The sequence below is a fragment of the Macrotis lagotis genome, chromosome 8 (genome assembly GCF_037893015.1).
Source record: "Macrotis lagotis isolate mMagLag1 chromosome 8, bilby.v1.9.chrom.fasta, whole genome shotgun sequence".
Classification (NCBI taxonomy): domain Eukaryota; kingdom Metazoa; phylum Chordata; class Mammalia; order Peramelemorphia; family Peramelidae; genus Macrotis; species Macrotis lagotis.
The window spans coordinates 38,089,312-38,113,869 of record NC_133665.1 but is presented as its reverse complement, the minus strand read 5'-3'; the positions used below and the strand labels follow the sequence as shown (position 1 = coordinate 38,113,869).

The 24,558-nt window shown below is 36.1% G+C and overlaps 1 protein-coding gene across 1 annotated transcript in view; it reads right to left on the bottom strand.

Annotated features, from left to right (window-relative positions):
* The window catches only part of LOC141495407 (guanine nucleotide-binding protein G(q) subunit alpha), a 302,819-nt gene extending 282,890 nt beyond the window's left edge, over positions 1–19,929 (bottom strand). Inside the window, exon 1 of the mRNA XM_074196701.1 lies at positions 19,154–19,929. Within this exon, the coding sequence (XP_074052802.1) occupies positions 19,154–19,289 (136 nt within the window). The 5' untranslated portion in view covers positions 19,290–19,929. The remainder of the gene's footprint in view (positions 1–19,153) is intronic.
* Between the last annotated feature and the right edge of the window lie 4,629 nt (positions 19,930–24,558).

The following is a 24,558-nucleotide window of genomic DNA, read 5'->3' as shown; positions in this document are numbered from 1 at the left end:
TATACAACCCAAGACCACACAAAAGGAGTTAGAAACTTGCAGGACTCTTTCACCAGTGAAGTCTTAGGGAGTACAGGTGAATAACCAAGAAGTCTGCCAGTACTCAGACCAAAGATGCTCCAGTTCCTGTCCCAAATGTTCTAGAGATTTTGAGAAGTTAAAAAACCAGAATGACCAGACAGGAAAGCTCCAGAGGTCTCTGACTGTGGACTCAGGAGCCAAAGAAGGAAATGCCCAAAGACTAACATGAAGTCTGCAGTATTCTGGCCTGATTTGCCCCTAAGTGTCAAGAAACACTTTGAACCTGAGGGTTCTGAATCTGTGTATCAGAAAACCCACGGTGTTTGAATAGGAAAACCTCAAGAGGGTCAGAAACCTACAATGTCTGACCACAGATATGGGACAGGGGCTGGTAATACTCTGGCTAAAAGGGCTGACTCCACAGAAATCTGACCTGAGATGATCCACAAAACCCTGAAGACAACAAGCACTCTGAACCTGAATAATCCTAGTAAACTTGAAAAATGTCAACACGCTCCATTTATCCACCAAGGTTGGTAGACATGGCAGGAGCCAAGAAAATAGAGGTCAGCACCAAATAGGTAGCGCAAGAATGTTTGAGGGCATGGAGCATGGGCCATGCTCAAAGTTGCTAATCAAAATTGAAGCTGAGGATATTAGCAAAAGAAGAAATATTATTGAACTAGAACTCTCTCACCCAGAAAAGTAGAGTAACTCCACAACTACAGAGAATTGAAAGGAAAAATATGACTTGTCCCCCTAGAATTATAAGTTTACTTGGAAGAAATGAAGGAAGGAATAAATAAAACAAGCTCTGGAGGTAAAAATAATAAGTAGTTTATAAGAGTGTATAGAAAACTTAGAATGAAGCAAACAGAAATAAAAAAACTCCATAAGCTAACAGAAACAAAATTGAAAGAATGAAAAAACTGAGAAAAATATAAGGTACCTATTATCAAAAATAATTTACTTGGAAAAAGGGCAAGGATAGGTAACTTAAGAATCTTTAAAATCACTGAAAATCATGAAGACACAAAAATAGGACCTGTATTTCAAGAAATTACAAACAAAAACTATCCAGATCAAATACAACAAATATAAAATAAAAATAAAAATAATCCACTGGGCATAACCTGAAAGATTATTATCCTGGAACATAACAGCCAAAATCCAGAGCTTCCAGGTCTAAGGAAAAATATTGTAAGCAGACAGAAGAAAAGAGTTAAAAGAAAGGAAAAAGGATTAAGAAATGGTATAACAAGGGTATGAATAAAAGAATAAACAAGGAATAAGGGTATGGAAGTTACTATTTCTCAGAATTAAGATATGTGAGAAGGAAAAATTAGAAATAAATAAGGAATAAGGGGAATGAAGCTTAATATATCTCAGAATTGGGATATGTTAAAAAGAAACCAAAAGAACAATGTAAACATTAACAACAACATTGTGAGAAGATCAACCCTGATGGATGCAACTATTCACAGCAGTTCAGACAGCTAGGACAACTCTATTAAACCGGTTAAGGACAATGCTATCCCCATCCAGAGGAAGAAAAACAAAACAGAATCTGAGGAACACTACATTCACTTTAAAAAAAAAAATCTCAAGGGGGCGGCTAGGTGGCGCAGTGGACAAAGCACCGGCCCTGGAGTCAGGAGTACCTGGGTTCAAATCGGGTCTCAGACACTTAATAACTACCTAGCCGTGTGGCCTTGGGCAAGCCACTTAACCCCAATGCCTTGCAAAAAAAAAAAACAAACTAAAAAAAATCTCATATATTCATTTCCCTTAATCCTAATTCCTCATACCAAAAATGGCTAACTTGTAAACATGCTTAACACAAATGTGTGAGTACAATATTAAACTGACTGTTTCACCACTGAGGGGAAGGGAGGGTGGAAGGAAATTTTGTGACTAAGAAATATGCATATGGATGAAAGTTTAGAAAAATAAATTTTCATGACATGTATTTGGAAAAGTAAAACATCAATAAAAAATAAAATAAATAAAAAGAGATGTAAGATAAAAAATATGTAATCACAGATAATGGAAGGGCAGGTATCATGTGAACTTCACTCATCTAAATCAGACAAAGTATGCATATACAGAGACAGGTTTAGTTTAGAAATACATCAAACAACATAAAAACAAAAGGGAAAAATGAGAAAGGAGAACTTATTTGTAAAGCAAAAGGTTGGGAGGGAAGTCACAAATAAAAGAAACTTCAATTTAAGAGGGTGGATTGTGAAGAAGGGATTAAAGGGAAGAAAGCAGAAGATCTAGTGATTGATATCTGAGAGGGAGGAAGAATGGAGAGAAAATGATGTAGAAACAGATTCCTTCAATTACAGATCACTAATATTTATTATATTCCTTCTCATTCTTCATCTATTTCTTTGTAAAGAGGTCTACCTAAGAGTGGGAACGGGGCAAGAGAGAAAAAAAAAACTACCAAAGGATACGATGCTAATGCACGATTAGTGGGGTTGTGGACTTATCCAACCATTCTGAAGAACAATTTGGAACTATGCCCAAAGGACAATAATACTATATATACACCCTTTGATCCAGCAACGTGCCCAAAGAGATCATAAAAATGGGGTAAGACCCACATGAAAAAAATATTTATAGCAGTTTTTTTTTGTAGTGGCAAAGAATTGAAAATTGAGGGAAGCCCATCAAATGGAAAAGGTTGAACAAGTTGTGGTATAATGAATATGAAGGAGTTCTGTGAGACATCATGAGAAGGTATATTACAAAAACCTGAAAAGTGAACCGACACTGAAGAACACATAAGCAGTAACATTGTATGATAATCAACTATGACAGGCTTGGCTCTTCTTAGCATTACAATGATCAAAGACAATTTTAAAAGACTCAAGGGATGAAAAATATTATCTATATCCAGAGAAAGAACTATGGAATCTGAAAGACTAATGCATACTATTTTCACTTTTAAAATTTTGTTTTCTTTTTTCCTTCTCATGATTCCCTTTTGTTCTGATTTTTTTTTTGCAAGGCAATGGGGTTAAGTGACTTGCCCAAGGCCACCAGCTAGGTAATTATTAAGTGTCTGAGGCTGGATTTGAACTCAGGTCCTCCTGACTCCTGGGCCAGTGCTCTATCCACTGTGCCACCTAGCTGCCCCACTGATTCTTTTTTCATAACATGACTAATATGTTTAACACAGTTATACATGGCTAACCTATATCATATAACTAGCTGTCAAGGAAAGGGGAGAGGATGAAAAGGAAGGAGGAAAATGTGGAACTCAACATCTTATAAAAATAAATTTTGAAAACCATCTTTACATATAATTGCAAAAAGGTCTATGATGGCAAAAATACAGAATGAACAATCCTAACAAGTAATGCAAATGAGATAGACTCAACAATAAAATGGCAGCAAATAGTAGAATGGATTAGAAAGCAGCTGGGTGACACTGTGAATAGAAAGCCAGTCCTGAAGTCAATCAAATCCAGCCACAGACACTTACTAGCTATATGATCCTGGGCAAGTCACATAACCCTGATAAGACTCCAATAAAATAAAAAGAAAAAAGAAATGAAAAGTCTCATATAACTAAAATAAAGAGTTGAATTATGATTCATTATGATTCAAATGAATTTTTAAATGGGTGAAATTTAAGCATAGCAACAGTAGAAACAATCGTGATTTAAAGGATTTAAAGAGAGAAATCATCCATGATTAATGATACCTCAGACTAAGAGATAACCAATAATTTGATATAGATATTTAAACACCAGATAGTAGAACATTTAGGTACTCTTAATTGAATTACAGAAAAAAATAAATAGCAAATTGATAATTATTGGAGGCCTAGAAAATTATGAAATCTGACCCCCCCCAAAATTAACAAGAAGATAAGGACTTCAATAGAATTTTAGGAAAATTAGAGGTGATGGATATCTGATAATTACTGAATAGAAACAGAAAGAAATATGCATACTATTTAGTAGTACATGACATCTTAACAAAAACTGACCACGTTCTCAGGTTCCCCTCCCCCTAAAAAAATAATGAACAACTGCAACAAGTAGAAGTACTAAAAATATCCCTTGCTGACATTGAAATAAAAGTATAATCAATAAAGACTCCTTGAATAAAAAATTCAAACTTAATTGAGGGTTAAATAATTTAATCCTAAAAATTGATTTGTTAATGAATAAATCATAGAAAATTAGATAATTTTATCAAAGAAAATGGCAGTCATGTGACAAAACTTATAGTCAAAGTAGTCTTTAAGGAAAATTTATCTCCAAATAATATCTCATCAATAAAAGAAAAAACAATTCAATGAAATAAACATACAATTAAAGAAAGGAAAAACAAATTTTAAAACAACAAACACTGAAATAGAAATCTGGAAAAAAAAAAAGATTAACAAAACAAATTAGAACAAAACCAAACAGATTGGATAGGCAAATCGATAAATAATACAAAGACAGAGTTTTGAAAAAAAATAAAATAGATTAACTATTGAATTATTGACTAATTGATCAATAAAAATGGAAGAATATTTAGATAAATATAAAAAGAGAAGAAAAAATAGATTATTTAAATAACGAAACCCGGGAGAACAAATTGAATAAACTGTAAATGGTCTCCCCAAGAGGGAAAAAAAAGAGTAGAGGGATTTATAAATGGTCACACCATTAAATATTCATAGAACAGTCAAGTCCAATATTATATAAAATATTAATAAAACCTGGAAAAGGAGATTTTACAAAATTCTTTCACATATATTTGAGTATATATATATATCTGTGTGCATATATATATACACAAATAAGCGCATATAAATATTATATATACACATATAATCATAATACCTAACATAAGGAGATACAAAGTGGAGGGGAAAAATAGGGCAATAGCTCTAAAAAATACTGATGTAAAAATATTGAAAAAATATTGGAAAAGACAGATATTATATGGCAAAATGTCAAAAAGTTTATGATTATGACCAGATTTAAATTATATTTGAAATGCAGACCCAAAATTAAAAAAACAAACAAAAAACAACTGTAGCATAATAGGTCATATTCATCGCAAATCTTGACTAGAAACATGATTATATTGATAATGCAAAAAAAGTTTTTCATAATACCATTGCTATTAGAAATACTAAACATCATAAGAATAAATGGACATTTCTTTCAAATGGTAAATAGCAGATACTAAAAAAAGATTCAGTATTATCATAAAGGATAAATTCCAGAGGTCTTTCCAATAAGATCAGGATTAAATCAAGGCTGTCCATACCATCACTATTATCTGATATAATTCAAAAAAATGCTAGCTATAATAAATCAAGAAATAGAAATTGAAGGAATATGAATAGAAAAGGGAATAAAATCACTGCATTTTGTAGATTATATGATAAATTATAGGATTGTGGAGAAGCCTGAAAATTCAACTAAGAATAAACAATAATTTCAATAATGTAGCAGGATAAAAACTAGACCCCCCTAAAAATATAATCACCTCTTCTATATATTACCATCAAAAGCAGCAGAAAGAAAAAGAAAGGAAATGAAATCCACTCAAAATAACTACATTATTACATAAAATATTTGGAATTTTATCCACCAATGCAATACAAGTGATTATATGATACAACTACAAAAACATTTTATGGAAAAAACACAACTAAATAATGGGAGAGATATCAATTACTCATGATTGAGGCATGTTAATATTAATTTGAAATGACAAAACAATCTAAATTAGTTTGCTTATTCAGTGCCATACCAATCAAACTAAGAATATTACTTCATAAACCTAGAAAAATTAAAACAATCTAGAAGGTCAAAATGTCAAGCATCTAAATGGATTTTTTCTTCTTTTTTGAGTGGGGAGGACATAGTCTCTCCATACTAAATTTCAAACTGTACTCCAAAGCAATAGTCATTTGAAACTATTTGATATTGGTTAAAAAATAGAAATGTTGATTAGCAGAACAGGTTAGGCATAAACATAGAAAAACTAAACAAAACACAATGGCATACTATTTAATAAACCCAAAGATACCACTCCCATCTCCACAGACAGATACCATTGAAGTAATGCCCTTTTTTAAAGTGTTGGGAGAATTGGAAAGCAAGTCTATCAGAAATTAGATTTAGACCAATAACTCACACCATATATCACAATAAACTCCAAACGAATATAGGCTCTACATATTTTTTTAGGTTTTTTTTTTTTTTTGCAAGGCAAATGGGGTTAAGTGGCTTGCCCAAGGCCAAACAGCTAGGTAATTATTAGGTGTCTGAGGCCAGATTTGAACTCAGGTACTCCTGACTCCAGGGCCGGTAAAATGTAAAATTTTGATTATATAAAATTGAAAAACTTTTGCATAAACAAAATCAAGACCATTAAAAAACAGAGGGGGAGTGGCGGCTAGGTGGCTCAGTAATAATTTGTTGTAATCTCTTTGCTAAAATTTTATCTAATTTTTTTTGCATCAATACTCATTAGTGAGATTGCTCTACAATTTTCTTTGCCTGTTTTGACTCTCCCTGATTTAGGTATCAGCATTATATTGGTGTCATAAAAGAAATTTGGTGGAATGCCTAATATTTTTTAAAATAGTTGATATAAAATTGGAATTAATTTTTATTCCTTAAATGTTTGGTAGAATTAACTTGTAAATCTATCTGGGCTTAAAGATTTTTTGTTAGGGAGTTCATTGATGGTTTCTTCAATCCTCTTTTTTCTGAAATGGGGTTAAGCATTTAGTTTTAAATTTAATGTTAAATTTAAATATAAGTGTTTAATTTGGGCAGCTTACATTTTTTTTTTAAAATATTCATCCATTTCACTTAGATTGTCAATTTATTGGCAAAGGGTTGGGCAAAATAGCTCCAAATTATTATGTCAATTTCTTCCTCATTAGTGGTGAGTTTTCCCTATCTATTTTTGATACTGGAAATTTGGCTTTCTTTTTTTCTTTTTTTGATAAATAAAAAAATAAACTGAAAAAATGAAGCAGTAAAAAAGAGAGGGCAGCTAGGTGGTGCAATGGATAGAGCACTGGCCCTGGAATCAGGAGGATATGAGTTCAAATGCAGCCTCAGATACTTAACAATCGCCTAGCTGTGTTACCTTGGGCAAGTCACTTAATCCCACTGCCTTAAATAAAAATTTTTTTAAATAAATAAAATACATATAAAAGAACAGAATGAAGTTGAGAGGAAGACAGACAACTAAGATAGTCTTTAACTACTAGAATTAAAATATTCTTTTAAAAATTCAAGTAGATAATGCATTGGTGACAGCTGTGAACTGATCCAACTTTTCTGGAGTGCAATTTGAAACTATGCTCAAAGGGCAATAAAAATGGGCATACCTTTTGATCTAGCAAGAAGAGATCACAAAAAAAGGTAAAAACCACTTATGTACAAAAAAATTTTTAAATATATCAATTCATCAAAAAAAGTGAAAGATTTTAAAGGCAAAGGGTGAGGAGGAAGAAAGTTTAGAGATGTAACTTGATGATACTACCACAGGCCAGACCACCATTCATTTTGTGATTATCCTATTTGTTTTAGGTTTTTGCAAAGCAAATGGGGGTTAAGTGGCTTGCCCCAAAGCCACAAAGCTGGGTAATGATTAAGTGTCTGGGGTCGGATTTGAACTCAGGTACTCCTGACTTCAGGGTCGGTTCTCTATCCACCTAGCCACCTCTTGATTATCCTAACTATTAGAGATCCTCTTGGCTCAACTACTCTCTCTCCTCCACCATTCAGAGGGTAAAAGGGATTGGTGTCTTCAGGAATAAACTACTATTCCTGTACCTTTTATTTTGTGATAGGGTTTAATTACAGTAAACAGGAATTCCCAGCAATTGTTCAATGTTATTTTACAGTAACATCTTTAAGACATTATAACCAACCCCTATCTTCAGGACATGAAAATCCTCTATAGTGTTGTTAATCAATTGCCTATTCATAACATTGTTTCTATGAAAACAACTATTCATTTAATGTTGCTTCATCTAACACTATAACTGGAAAAGATTAAGAACATTAAGGTGAGGTAAGTTTATATTAATAAAAGGAATTAAAAAATTCAGTGAGATAGTTTTATATAGAGTTTAATTCTATTTATACAAGCACACTAAACACATCAGAAGTCCTTTCTTTTAATATGTTCAATCATTCTACTTCCTTTCTTACCAGATCATTACCACATGATGCTTGATAACAGGACCAACATAGAAGTTCCATATATATATATATATATATATATATATATATATATATACACACATACATATATATATATATATACACACATACATATATATATATATATATAGAGAGAGAGAGAGAGAGAGAGTGAGTAGGAATTAGAAAATAAAAAGAATATTACTAAGAATTTGCTGAAGTCTTGTGGTCAACTAATCTATTCACTTAAATGCATTAAATACAATAAAAGTATATAGCTTAATTCCCATGAAAGGGTATCATCAACCCTTGTTCTAGCTAAAAGGGGGGGGGTAAGAACAAAACTTTGTGAATCATCAAAAACTCTTCAGTAGCTCTCTTGGGGATTAAAGTTCCACTCTGTTTGAATCCCCAGTCCATTCACAGTGGCAGAAGGAGCCAGGACTCAGTCAATCAACAAGCATTTATTAAATGTTTACTATTTGCCAGTCTTTGTGCTAAGTGAAAGAATTTTAAAAGGGAGGGAAACAAAACAAAAGAAGCAACCCAAAATCCAGTTCCTCTTATCTTACTAACATAGAAAGAATAAGGAAGGAAAAAACTTTTTTTGTGCCTTGGGTTGTTTTAAATTACATAATGTGAAGAAAGAAAATGAAAAAAAATTATAATTTTTTACCATTTTCAAAAGAAAACTAAAAATTATTTTCTACATTTTAGTTAATTTTAATATCACTTTATCTATTGAAATTATATTGTATAACTTTTATATATTTATTATGAAGTCCTTATAGATCTATTTTATTCACACACACCCCCCCCCCCGTACTTCCATCCCCCCCCACACACACACAAAAGAGCAGACTATGAGCTCCCTGATTTCGGAGAATGTTTTGTTTAGGTTTTGTCTTATGTGGGATAAAAATCCACTTTAAAAAACTGAAATAGTTTTATTGGGAAGATTCCACACAGTATCCCAAGCCTGAGAATAGTACCCAGGATATACTAAGTATTAAATGCAGATTTGTGGAATGAGAGGAAACTGAATTTGAATATTTAAGATTATCAGAGGTAGTTACAGGTAGGGAAGGTGAAATTACTCATCAGTATTTCAGTTTTCTAAGAAAAAAGAATGTGCAGGGCCACCTCCTACAAGTATTTATGAATACATTGCTAAACATCAGCATTCATTTTCCACATGAGAATCAAAAGTCTCATTGTAGCTCTTTTTCTTTAATTTGTGGTTCAATTATTGTTCCCTTCTGTGAAATATCTTGAATATAATGACACTAATAGCACTTTAGTTCCCAATTGCACTACTCACTACACACTTCCTTGAAACAACTACTCCCTTTCAAATTATTCATAATCTGAGATTCATCCTGTAATAAGGGTTCATGAAATTCTCTCCTACATAGTATTCTGTGTATTTTTGCATGTGTATATATTTTTGTGAAGAAAGAGAGAAAAAGAGACAGACAAACAGAGATAGAGACAGAGAGATGGTTTTTCATTTCATTTATACCACTGAATAAACTGCTGTTTAGCTTTTAAACCAACAACAACACAAAATATTCAAATGAATTTAACGTCTGTGAAATGAATCACAGGCAAATACTGGACCAGAGAAATGTTACCTTTTTTCAAATAACATCAGTCCAATTGCCAAAATCAACCCAAAATGCAACCTATAAGAATGGAATTTTTTAATGGAATTTTTGATTCCAAAATGAAAAAAAATTAGAAAAAAGAAAAAAATCTAATTTTTTCAACCATATCAATCAACATTCCACCCTTAAAGAAGGCAATAGTAGAAAGCCAATCTTTTTCATCGATGGACTATAATCATTTCCTCTGAAAATTATTACTTTTGATCAGAGAGATACAGGACCTGTGATAACACCAAAATACATTCTTCTATCCTGACACTGTAACTGGAAAAGATTAAGAACATTAAGGTGAGGTAAGTTTATATTAATAAAAGGAATAAAAAATTCATTGAGATAGTTTTATATAGTTTGATTCTATTTATACAAGCACCTAAATACATTATCACAAGTCCTTTCTTTTAATGTATTCAATCATTCTACTTCCCTTCTTACCAGATCATTACCAATCAGTAAGCATTTATTAGATAGATACCTACTATGAAAAGTATAGTGGAAGGAGAAGGGGTAGAGAAAATAAGCAAAGAAGTATCAGGCACACTTGCCATCAATAAAAATTACAATTTGGTTGGTGAGATAGAATGTGATGGCTTTTAGTTTTAATCTAACAATCCAAGGTACAAAGTGGTGAATGAATAGCCCAGGCAGGAACCACCATAGTTCTGGGGACCTGAAATTCTTAAAGAGTTTCAACTGTCCAAGGTTGTAAATCCAAATGATAGCAGGCATTAGTTTTCAGCTACTTTGTGTCTTTATTTATTATTTTTGTTAAAAACCAATTCAAGTTGCAACAAGGCAAGGAATATATCAGAACGGCATACCAAAACAAGGCAGGGTTTCTATAATGAAACAGCATGAATTATGGAGAATTATTCAAATTCCTCCCAATAGAAAACAAAAAATGAAGGCTATAGCTAACACAGCACCTAAGAAATAAATATATATATATATATATATATATAGATAGAGAGAGAGAGAGAGAGAGAGATTTACACACATACATGTGTTACATGCATATTATATATCCATATGAATATATCTTTTGATATTATATGTATACATATATATACATATATATTTATATATATACAAATTCCTTTAAAGATTTACCAAAGAAGAAGCTGGTTCTCAGATTGAAAACTTTTCCCACCCATCCCACTACCTGATCACAACCCACCTTATCTCTAACAGTGAAAAAAAAAATCATAAGATCATAGATGAAGAGCTAAAATGAACCATAGAAGACATCTAGTCCAACTCACCTCCTTTTATATATGAAGAAACTAAGGTCTAAGATCACAAAATAAATAAATGGTAGAGAAAGAATTTTAACTTAGGTCAATTTCCATATCCAAAAATAATCTTTATTGCATTACATGAATCCTAGAAGCTAAATGACATGCAAAGGGTCACATAACTACTAAATAACAGAAACAGATCTGAATTTAGATCTTATTGACTCCAAGCCTGGAATTTTAACCATTAAATTACAATGCCTCTTCACATCTGAGTTTATTAAAATTAATTTTGTTCTTTATGTTATTCTCAAGATTTAAATCCAAGCAGTTTATATTGGTTTCTAAAATGAACCCCAAGAAACAAGAATTGCAGTTCATTTCTTAAGTCTTAAAGCAATTGGAATGTGCATATATATTATTGATGAGCAATACTAAATACAATACTGCTTGAAATTTGTTAATTCATTTCCTTCAAATACACTAAATTCTCTTTTTCTATACCGTCCCTGGGGGTCACAGGTCTTTATTCACTGGCCTGTTAGACAGGTATTCAAATTATGAGCAAATAAAAGGTGTTTGCTCAAAAACTTCCTATAATTTTATTTGTAACAGCTGTTCACTTGCAATAGTGTTTGAGTCTGAGAATAGATCTTTCTTTTTAATGTTATTCCATTCATCAGGGGAAGAGAAAATGTTCACTGTTTACAGTATTCAGTTATTGCAGTAGAGTTAATTACCAGCAATCACACATTTTACCTTATAACACCATTTCACACTTTCCTAGGATGTATTTTGCAGAGATCTCATTTGCTTAAGAGCCATTATAATAGTTTTCAACCACAAAATTGTCACTGCCCTCCCCATCTGTTAGGAAAATAGACCTTTAGCATGTTAAAAATTCTGTGATAGGATCCATCCTGTGGGTGGAGAGCCTAGTGGCAACAAATTGCTCTCATATACTTTGCATCCTATTCTGTCTTAACCTTCCTAAAATGACTCTTCATCTTTCCTCTGAGATGTTCACTTTAATCTCTATATAAAGTACTTCTGGACTCTTCTATAACAATTCTACTGAGATCAATGGGAAGGACCCAATCATATGCAAAGAGAATATGAATGTTCCTGCAAAAAAAATGTCCTTGGCAATACATGTAAGGAATTTAACAGGATTAAAACTTAAATCATCATGAAAAAATAAAGGCCATCATTCTTCCTAAGAAAGTGCTGCCCAACTACTCATAAATGGGATAGTTAGTTTCTGAGCCACAAAAAAAATTATAATAAAAATCAGAACCCAAGTACTCCTGGCAAACAATAAAGCCCAAAGTTTTCAGGACAATTCCAATTTTTAAGAAAATAATTTTTAGTAGACTTTTCAAAAAGAATTTCATTTTTCATGCCAGGTGTCCTGATTTTTAGCTCAAAAAATGTGTCACCATACATAGGCTGTACATGTTTCACCTTCAAAAAAATGAATGATGTTCCTATCAGGAAGGACATGGTATATCTAAAAAAGAGAGCTAGAAGTTTTGCAGGGGTTTTTTAGATTGTGTTTTGTTTTTTTTTTTGCAAGGCAAATGTGGTTAAGTGGTTTGTCCAAGGCCACACAGCTAGGTAATTATTAAGTGTCTAAGGGTGAATTTGAATTCAGGTACTCCTGACTCCAGGGCCAGTGCTCTATCCACCCCTGAGCTAGAGGTTTTATATTAAAATTTGTGACAATTAACTTTTTATTCCAATTCATACTGCCAACTCACCTTAAAATATTTCATTTAGGGGTAGGAGTGACCACTTAATTGTCAAACAAGGATTTAATTTGTTCAGAGGAGCCCACATGACAGAAAAAAATGTAAAAAGGAATGAAAGAACAGTTATCTCACAGATGGAAGCAATGTAGACAGTGTGTCTACATGGTTTAATACAAAACTTCACAACAATGTTTCTGTAGGGCTCCAGCGTTTATTTTTATGAGGAATGCTTCAACTTTCTTTTAATTTATTTATAACCAAATATAAACATTTTATTACAGAAAAGAAGAAATTTATTCAAAATAAAATCCTAATATTTAGAGTTACTTCTGCACTTTTCAAGTTGAAGTTGTTTTTACAAAAAAAAATCGTTAGATTTTTTTTTTTTATGGTGGGTCTCCAATGGGGACCTCATTAACATCACATTCTTATATAGACAGGGAGGTCTCATACTGACCTCAGAATTGATTTTTCTCTATGTTTCTGACTAGATAAAAATTATGTCAACAAGATAAAGCAAAAAAATAAATTACTTATTCTTGCCTTACTTATCTTGATATGAGTTCTAAGTTCTTTAACTAGGCAGATATATTGTCTAAATAATCCTCTTTATTCTGACAGCTTTTGTTCCAAGTAGTGAAAATTACTTACTATTCAATTTATTTGCATTTGCCCACTTATCTGTGTGCACATTGCATCTGCAGAATAGAATATAGGCTCTTAAAGGGAGAGAATGGTTACATTTTTGTCTTTGTATCACCTGAATGGAGCACTATGACTGGCACATAATGGACACTTAATGTTTGTTGAGTTATACTAAGCTGAAATTAATTGAATTGATATTTCACTAAGTAGCCATATTAAAAAACCCTTTAAATTATGTGTTGTGGTGGTTTATTTTCAATAATTCCCCAAAATTTGGGCAACTAGGTGGCACAGTAGATAAAGCACCAGCCCTGGCATCAGGAGAACCTGAGTTCAAATTTGGCCTCAGATACTTAATAATTGCCTAGCTATGTGACCTTGGGCAAGTCGCTCAAACCCCATTATCATAAATAAATAAAAATTTAAAAAAATAATAATTCCCAAACATAAATGTATATATATATATATACATATATATATACACACACACAAACACATACATACATACACACACATATACATTCTAGAGCTTTTTCCTTGTGTTTCTCTGACAGAGAACAATTGTATTTATAGTTGTTAAAGAGAATTTTTATAATAATTTTTTTTAGGTTTTTTGCAAGGCAAAGTGGCTTGCCCAAGGCCACACAGCTAGGTAATTATTAAGTGTCTGAGGCCAGATTTGAATTCACGTATTCCTGACTCCAGGGCTAGTATTCTATCCACTGTGCCACCTAGCTGCCCCCTATAATAATTTTTTGAAAACTGTATCCTTATAATGGAGCAGAAAAAAAATATAGTCGTTTAAAAAAAAAGAATAGGATTTTAGCCATTGAATGTAAGATATAAATAACCAGGAAATGCAATTGTTTTTTATTTCCTTCTAATACTCATATCTTAGGAACGATTGTTTCATTTCCAAATGCATATAACATGGTAATGGTCCAAATGTAATATAATGGTTTTATTAGAGCTTACAATCCTGACATGCTTTTCTAGCAAGTTATTTGCAACCATTGCATACCATAAAAATGAATCAAGATAACAGTATTGTATCCTAATAATCTATTCTTTGGTTTGCAATGTTTCAAGCCAATCTAGGGAATGTCAAAAATCCACATCATTCTGAAATGTTAGGTTTTCAATCAGATATCTGAATTAGCTGAGAAGACCAAGAGTATATATGAATGAATATATATATATATATATAAATTTTAAGCTATAAATTTTAGAATTTTTCATTTTTTCATTATTAGAAATAAATAAAACTCCATTCCTAAAAAGGTTTGCCTAACCATAATCCTTATCAATGACCCAGCATGTGAAGAATAGGTGTTATCAGGATTTATGAATTAGAAAATAGATGTAAAGATTTCCATTTAGAATCCCAAAATGTAATCAAATCTAGTATCTGAGTGGATATGTATACATATGAACTCAGGTATCTGAAGTTATGATCTTAATTACCTACAGAACATCAAAGGGAGAAGTTCATGCACAATCAGATAAAAACATATCTCTTTTGAAAGAATAACTAAATAAGTAAGCATTATATAATTTGCATATAGTAAATACTCCAAAGTATACAAGGGCAAATCACAACATTCTCTGAGGAACAAAAAGCACACAAATACAAAGTCTTCAGAAAAAGGTGAATGGGAACATAAATATCAGCATTATCAAATTGGGAAGAAGGATAAGAAAGAGAAATCAGGATGTTATACAAAATAAAGAAAAAAGAATGAAAGTTAAAATGTAATATTATTAAGTAAAAGGAGGGATTATTTTAAGAAATAATAAAGAATGAATATTCAAAATATTTCTTAGGTATCACACAACTTGGGACCCAGTTAGCATAAAACTGAATTTAAGTTAGAATGTCCCCAATTTTACATGCATAGTTTATTAGCTATTATTTCCCTTTTGTTATTTACTCTTAATAATTAGCTCCTAAAACCAAATAGGTTAAATGTTAATTTCAATTGTGGACAATTGAAATTTCAAATGTCCACAAAATCATATGAAAGAAAGAAAGAAAGAAAGAAAGAAAGAAAAAGAAAGAAAGAAAGAAAAAAAGAAAAAAAGAAAGGAAGGAAGAAAGAAAGAGAGAGAAAGAGAGAGAGAGAGAAAGAAGAGAGAGAGAGAGAGAGAGAGAGAGAGAGAGAGAGAGAGAGAGAGAGAGAGAGAGAAAAGGAAAGAAAGATTAAGAAACAAAGAAAAGAAAAGAAATGGAAGGAAGGCAGGCAGGAAGGCAAGAAGGCTGGAAGGCAGGAAGGCAGGCAGGCAGGCAGGCAGGCAGGAAGGAAGGAAGGAAGGAAGGAAGGAAGGAAGGAAGAAGGGAGGGAGGAAGCAACCCTGTAAATAGCGTCATATCTTTAAGCAAAATGTTCGACTTCAACACCACTTAGGAATTTATTTTGAAAAGCATTTTACTCTGATACTGTAAGATAGCTTCTTATCTCTAACACTTTAAAGTTGGTCACTGATGAACATTTATTTAACATGTAAGCATTGATATTGTACTACAGTATTTTGTAACCTCCAGCAGCAAAGGCAGTCCTGCATGGAGTAGGTTCTCAAGTGTATGTCAAATGAAATAGTGAAGGAATGAATGCACACAGTCATTTTTAGAAAAAACACCAAGTTTTCCAAGAACCAAGCACCCTCTCCCCTACACATACACAGATATATACGCCCAGTCCCACCTAGGATCTCTAAGACAAGTCTTGGCCAAGATACTATTCTCATTATAGATTGGTTTGTCAGTTTGCATGAAAAAAATTTACATTTACCATATAGTATAAAACAGTATTTTAGGTTATGTTGTACAAATCATGCATGGTATATGAAATTAAAATCACTTGGCAATCCTCCTTTATATATAGGTCCTGTACAGGACATAGCAATCTCCGTAATATTTAAATCTTTAGGCACGGTATTGATTTTAAAGACTAAACTTTAAATTCAGGTTAAACTAGTAGTTTTTTGTTGTTGTTGTTTTTAGATTTTGCAAGGCAATGGGGTTAAGTGGCTTGCCCAAGGCCACATGGCTAGGTAAATATGAAGTGTCTGAGGTCGGATTTGAACCCAGGTACTCCTGACTCCAAGGCCAGTGCTCTATCCACTGCGCCACCTAGCCACCCCTAAACTATTAGTTTTAATTGGAAGGGAGAATATTTTTAAAAGGTGGAAGGGAATTCCAGTAAGTCTATTCAACTCTTTAAAATGGAAAGGAAAGGTGAGGAAAATTCCAGGAAGATGTCCTCTCCATCAAGGAATTAAGATATAGGGTGATAGTTTCTTTCCTTCCTCTCCCCCATAAAGCCACTACTAATTTTCACTTAAAAACAAAACAGACTTATTTAAATAAACATAGATTACATATTTTCAAGTAAATAAAATATCACTCCTGAGAAGCCCAAACACTGAAACATTTGTTGCACTGTGTAGGGTAAGGGTTAGAAATCCTGGAACCTGCTGTTCAAACCATAAACAGAAACAACTCAAGGCAGAATGCAGGTGGGGGGAAGGGGGAGAATACTTTTTGAAACAACAACAAAAAAATCACCATGACATATTTATGCAATCTAATTATGCAGCTCTACAAAAGATACATTTCTTCCTACTTTTCCCCATTATAAAGAAAATATCTATTTGTGTAATTTCAGCCATTAAAAAAAGTAGCTCTCAATTTGACTTACTTTAGTCTTCATTAGAAGTCTTGATTTCTACATCTCTTTCTATTACCTTAAAACCCACATTTTTTTCCTTCAGTTCTTCTGCCCTCCATTCCCTATAAACTAAGCATGTGTCAATCTGTCTAACCATGTTTCAAAGTGAATCACGTGTTCTGCTTGCTTCTACACATGTATAACTAAACATTTGTATCTTTCAACCATTATTCTATTTTGTTCTTCCACTTTAATTGATCCAACACATAAGCAATAGGGTTTCAACAACAAAATAGTTCCTTACAAAGGAAGATGAAATGTTAAAGATAACATGTGTTCTTAAGACTCTTGAATGACAGTATTCTTTGTCCAACACAAATTTTTATGTAATGCATTTCCAACATATGCAAGTATCTGTAACACTAGGGCAGACATTTTTCAGGCCTATTATTCCAAAATCCTATCTTGTTCCTATCATAGTAATTAAGATTTATGTCACAAGGTACTATATGTGAAAACTGATCTCTTGATTTTTAAAACACTAAAATACTATCCAATGAAAGGATCAATATGGATTCCTCTCTGAGAAAGAACATTTTCTTACAATCTCCCTAACAGACTAGAATTTGAAGGTTGAATTTTGCCCCCTGGTAAATGGGAAATTGCATTACACTCTGCTCATTTTATTTCTGGCCCAAATGGGTCAGTTCCAAAGGTGTTAAATCACTGTTAGCTTCAAGCACACAATAGGTCACTATTCTGCTCCACAGGAGTAGCTGAGTGGTTGATTCTTCTTTGCTAGAACCTGTTCTGAAGACAGTCCTTCAATTGAGATTTTCTCGTGAAACCAAAAGCACCCATCACATCAACAACCTCTCTGTCTTTCTCTATCTACACCACGAATTCCAACCCCCAGGACCCCAAGTCTTTCTTTCCTTTAAAAGGAGCGGTACAGCTGAGGAAGCCTGCCACCAAATCTTCCCTGAGAACTCCTCTCATGTTCTCTCGCTCTTTTGCTCTAGTCGCCAGATTGCAACAGAATTTCACTTCTTTTACAACATTTGCCGCCTCTTTTTCACATCTCACTTTAAGCCTCCTATGCCTTTGCTTCCGAGAGCCGCTACCACCACCCCCTTCCCCCATATCACCACATCAAACCTCCTTCTGAAGCCTTGTTTCTCCTATCCTATACCCCGCCAATACATTTCTAATACATGCACCCAAGGAAGCACAGATCTTTCTTATCTATTACATGCACTATATATCTGTCCATCTATGCATATATGGGACTCTACATAAACCGTGATACAACAGTGTATGCGATATACGTGCGCGAACACATTTTCCCGACGCCAATTATCCTAACGGAAATAGCACGCTCCCACGGAGCTCAGGCAAAGAAACTGGGAGTTGAATCCCTATTTCTCACTCCCTCTACCTCACCCCCGAAACCTCAAGCCCTGCCCCCCTTGCCATGATACGACTTTCATATGCACTGTGTCCACATCCGATACACACGCATATACAGTGCATAGCCCTTAGGTTTGCAATGTGCCCGGGCACATACACCAGGATAGCTTTTAGAACGGGGGAGGGGAACATGGGGGGGGCGTAGGGTATGCATAGGGAAAGATACGCTCCAGAAGGGCACCGTGCGCGCGCGCGCGCGTGTATGTGCGTGTGTGTGTGTGTGTGTGTGTGTGTGTGTGTGTGTGCGCGTGTGGTGGTGGTGGTGGTGGTGGTGGTGGTGGTGGTGGTGGGGTGTGTGTGTGTGTGTGTGTGTGTGTGTGTGTGTGTGTATGTGTTGGGTCCTGGGGGAGGGGTGCTCGGTGAGCACATCAGCAGTTGGGGGGGCAGAGGGCAGCTGCCCGGAGGGTGGAAGAAGGGGGAGGAGAGGGGAGGCGGAGGGAGCCGAGGTGGATGGGGCAAAGGAAGGGAAGTCGTCGGGGAGCGAGGGGAGGCGGCTCTGCCACTTACCCAGCAGCAGCAGCTTGAGCTCCCGGCGCGCGTCCCGCTTGTCCCGGCGGAGCTGCCTCTCGATTTCATCGTTAATCCGCCGGGCTTCTTTGGCTTCTTCGCTCAGGCAGCACGCCATGATGGACTCCAGAGTCATTCTTCCTAACTGCCTCAGACACAACCCCCCAGTACCCCCAGAAAACACAGGCGCGCGCGCGCTCCTTCCTCACTCTCCGCCGCGGCCCGCGGCGGCTGCTAACCCCTGGGCTGGGTGTGGGAAGAGGGGCTGGGGGGGAGGGGGAGGGGAGGGGGTCTGGGGTAAGGTGGGGTGGGAAGGGGAGGGGAAGGTGAGAGGCTCCTGAAGCCGCCCACCGCACGCTCGGCCAAGCCTGGTCCCGCTGGCGGGGCCCCAACGCAGAAGCGGAGCTCTCCACCCCGGCTGGAAGGGAGGTTCGGGAGGTGCCAGGCGGAGAGAGGGGGAAAGGCCCGCTCCCCCGGCCTCTCTGGAACACGCACCCCACTCGAAGGATACCACAGCCTCCCCCCCACCCCCCACCCCCTCGCTCTCCTGCCTCTGTCACTAGCTAGATCCAACTCCTCCTCCTCGTCTAAATCATTCACCGAGCCACATAGAAACATCCACTAGGGCAGCGGCGGCGGCGGCGGGAGCAGGAGCAGCAGCCGGCGATGGCACAGACACCAGAGCGCACCCTTTCCCCTTCTCCGCCTGACACCACTCCCCGGTGCCCCCCTGTATCCGAGATGACACCCTCCGGGATCCCTTTCCCACCCACCCGGGCTCGCGCGCAAACACACACACATACACACACACACACCCCACTCCTTCCTCCTCCCTCCCTCCTCCTCCTCCTCCTCCCCTCCCCCTTCTCCTTCCTCCTCCTCTGCCCGGCCCTGATGAGTGGCTGATCAGCTTTCTCCCTCCCCCTCACCACACACACACATTTGCTTCTCTCAACTGGAGCACAGATCCGGGAGGGAAGCGGCAGCTCCAGCCACGGCGGGGGAGAGGAGGGGGGGAGGAGGAGGAGGAGGAGGAGGAGGAGGAGGAGGAGGACGAGGAGGAGGAGGAGGACGAGGACGAGGACGAGGAGGAGGAGGAGGTGTTGGCGGTGGGGATGGGAGTGAAACTGAAGACGAGGAGGGGGCGCCTCTTGCCTCCTCCGGGATCTCTTTTATTATTGGAATTGGGTTGGTGCTTCTAGTAGTTCTCGCCTCTTCTGAGACTGCCTTTCTGGCTCTCTCTCCACTCCTGCCAACCCCTTCCCTGACCGGGTTTCAGTTTTCTGCCTGCTCTGCGGGGTTAAGGCTGCTGCTGTTATCGGGGCTGATCCTGCTGTTCCTGCTGTCCCAGGCTAAGGGGGGGAGGAGGAGGAGGAGGAGCCGGGAGAAGGGCCGGAGGCTGCCGCCGCCGCCGCCGCCGCCGCCGCTGCCCCCGCGCCCGCTGCCGCCCGCTGCCCCTGCCCGTACTATGTGAATCCAACACAGGCAGCTACGGCCGCTAACCTGACTTTTCGATGGCTTAGCCTCCCGGGCGTGGTACGGCAGAAATATGGCGGCCTTTCCCTGTGTCTTTCTGCCCACCAGACACAAATACAGCTAGTTACACACACTCCTGGAAATCCCAGGGATTCAAACCTCCAAACCCACTGAACAGGCTTGCAAAGCAAATACCACTCCCCAGCAACACCGCCAGTCGACAACCAGCTTGGCGCACCCCCAATGGCCATGAGGAACAGTGTCGCTTTTGTCTTGTAGGGCAGCTTTAAAAAAAAATAGTTAAAAAAAAAGATCCTAGTTTCAAAAATGTCATTGAATTTTAAATCACCTCCCTCCACCTCCCTCTTTAGACCATCCTTGGAAAACTTAGACGTGAATTATGGGGTGGGGTTGAAGGGGAAACGGATTTGTAATTAATTCCCAACTGGTAGAATGGGAGGGGAACCTTTCACAAAGTTACTTCTGTTTGAAGTCTAAATCCTAAACACAGAAATGAAAGTGATGAAGTTTGTAAGACTTTTAGAAGCCGAGTTTGTAACTTTTCATGTCCCTGAGAATCATTGTTTGGTTTTTGAAAACATGCCAGTCGTTCGTTTTAACATGTTAGGTAATTCTCTCTCTCTCTCTCTCTCTCTCTCTCTCTCTCTCTCTCTCTCTCTCTCTCTCTCTCTCCCTCCCTCCCTCCCTCCCTCCATCCCAAAAGAACCAAGAATTAATGACAGCTCTGCTCTTTAAGAATTCAAAATTGTTACCTATTAATGCAAACAATGAAACAAATAATAAACAACATAGCAAACGTAGTTACTCCAACAAAAATCCCTTCCCATTTCTTGTTTCTCTGGTTTTGATTGATCCTGTTGGTTTTGATGTTGTTTGTCTACTTTGTCCAGTCCTACTCTGCTGATAACAGGGAAGGACTTCCTGTGGATTTCAAGTTTTAGATGACCCAGTAAGTAGCTCAAGAAGTGAAACTACTCCATCCTTGCCTACTGGAATCTAGTGTTATAAGGATAATATATGTCCTTAGACTTTCCTTTTCCATTTAAGTTTTATTTCATGAAGATTTTTTTTTAATCTGCCAATCCTAAATTGTCAAGACATTTCATTGCCATACTAACCAATGGAATCTCCTATAGGTGGGAAATTGCCCAAAGGATTCTAGGTGACTGAGGCAACTTAATCTCCATATCTTTAGGTGCCAGGAAGGAAATCAGTCAAGTTCTCAGACACTCATATCCTAGCCTTCCCCATTGCCTTATTTTAGGGCATAGATAAAAGGGAATTTTAAAAGTTTATCTTCTCTAACCATAAGGAAGGCAAATTTCTCCTCCTATACTGATAAAAGTCCTAATAAATGACTAATGCACATGATAAAATATTAAAATTTAAAATTAAGTGACTAATGCAATTAAATATTCAAATTCAATTTGCAGAATTTTAGAATGACTGCAGGGAAAGGAATTAATTGTTAATTTTGTTTCATATGCATGTATGCTTGTATGTATTTTTTGGTTTCAAAAAGACAAGAAAATCAAATAAGTATCAAGAACTACAAAACCCAATGGCTGATGATCTAAGGAAGTAGGGATCCTTAGAGACTTATTATGAAGACTCCAGTGCATAAAAGTATCTGGTTTGACTGATCTAACCCATTATTAACTGAATTAGACGAATGATTTTTTTTCAGGATTGAATGGACATGGCCTTATACAACTATTTGAAGTCAAGATGAAGACTGTCTTTATTGAGATTGTTGAGATCAATTGATATAGACAAAAATAGCACTTCAATATTAAAACAATATAAAAGGGAACAGAAATGAATTAGGTTTGAACAGAGGAAGAAAGAGTAATAGTTATCTATGGGGAAAGGAGATTCCAGGTCTGAATCTAATGATACCTTAATTTTGTCTAGTGCCTTAAAAGGTTTTCAAAACTCTTTCAATTATGTTACATAGTTTATTTACCATCTTTAAAACTAATCTCACTACATCACATTCAAAATTCAACAAATTGCTGTATATCCTTGAATTGAAAAACCATAACTTCTCCATCTCTTGATTTTAACTTAAAATTGATCCTCCTCTAAGGAGGATCAATTGACTTTATATGATAAATGTAAAACATGTCTGCATAATGTTACTATTTAATTCTTCAATTTTTTCTTCAACTTTTCTTACTATGCTCTATTATTCTCCTCCATCCCAACCCTTGCTATCACCCTTTTATACTCCAATATTTAAAGTGAAAACTCCTCTGGCAACAAAACCAAACAATTCTGTAATCTACTCAACTACAACAGTTTTCTTTTCCATCTTCCACCAATTCTCAGAATTGTACTAACTGCCTCCAAGATCTGAAACTTTTAACCTCTTTTTCCATCTTTCCCACTCTCTCAGTATACAAAATCTGATCTGCACCCTTGTTGTGACCCTAGTCATTTAATCCTGTTTTCCTTAGTGCATCTTTCCCACTATCTGATCCTTTCCTTCATAATCCTTTAACTGTCATTTTAATGATTCTCAAGTTACTCCTTACCCCAAGATCACTTCCCTCATTCCCAAATTCTCATCTCTGGGTAATCCCTATCATGTGATTTTTTTCACTTCATCTAGGCTACTGAACATTGCTGGAGAAAGTCATAAAATTGAGCTGACTTTATCCACTACAAATGTATGGTACATAATCTCAGTTAAACCTTACTGCTGCTCAATAATCCTTCTGCTCTTCCTCTACTGATACTGTGTCTCTTTCCCCATTTTCATAGTTGCAAGGTTTTTCCTCTCTTCTCAAGTTCTATGGCACCCAATCCTCATCCTCTATCCCAGGATAATCTTATCACTTCATCATCATGAAGATGACCCCAGTTTTTGATATTCAACACTTCATCTTCCTCAGTGACTTCCTCCCTCTGGAGGTTGGAGCAGTAAACTCTCCACAGCCTTTCTTTATAGAGGACTATGAAATTTCAGAAATTTTTAGGTAACTCTTCATTTTCCATTAGCAGTTCAGCATGCTTTAAACTCCAGAGAATATGGTGCCCTGCACCAGATACTCCTAAAGCAGGCATTTAATAAATGTTTATTGAATGAATTGCTATTTACATATTGAGACCATCCAAAATTAGTACCCTTCCACCATTTTTCAAAATTTCTTGGCATCAACACATACAATCTATTTCATCTGATCAAAGAAGAAACAGATTTCTTTCTTCCTACAACCTTGATCCCATTCCTACTTCCTCCAAAAACTTGTTCCAGCTATTATCTCCATGGATGAATGAAAAAGCATTTGTTCAGTGTTTATCCTGTGCCAAGCATCGGACAAATCACTGGGGTTGCAAATACAAAAGCAGGATAATACCTACCTTTAAAGAACTCACTTTCTAATAAAAGGGACACATTGAAAGTTGTTTTGATTTGGAAAGTCTTAGAGGTGGTGAGTAAATTAACAAATCTTTTTCAGTAGTCATGGTAGTTTAGATTTATTTAGGGTTCTAGAATTGAAAAGGTAAAGGTGGCAGGATATGAAGGCAGCTTAAAAGTGAATGATGTAAAATTAGGGTATCAAGTGAAACATTTATAAATGAAATGGGCTAAATTTTTTTCTTTTTTTAGGTTTTTGCAAGGCAAATGGGGTTAAGTGGCTTGCTCAAGAAATGGGCTAAATTAGTGAACCACATACATTCAACAATTAGGGCAACATAGCCCAAAGTCAAGAGTTCTAGAGTAGAAATGGCTAAACATGCCAGAGTTCTGGCCCAGGGTAGAGAGCAATAGGGTATGACAAATAAGAGAAGATAACGATGAATACATGCTCCCCTGTCCCACTATGTCCTTCCTATCAGCCATAGTCTTCCAGAGACACCCAATCCTCTCCCATAGGATCCTAGACACAGACTTAGAAGAA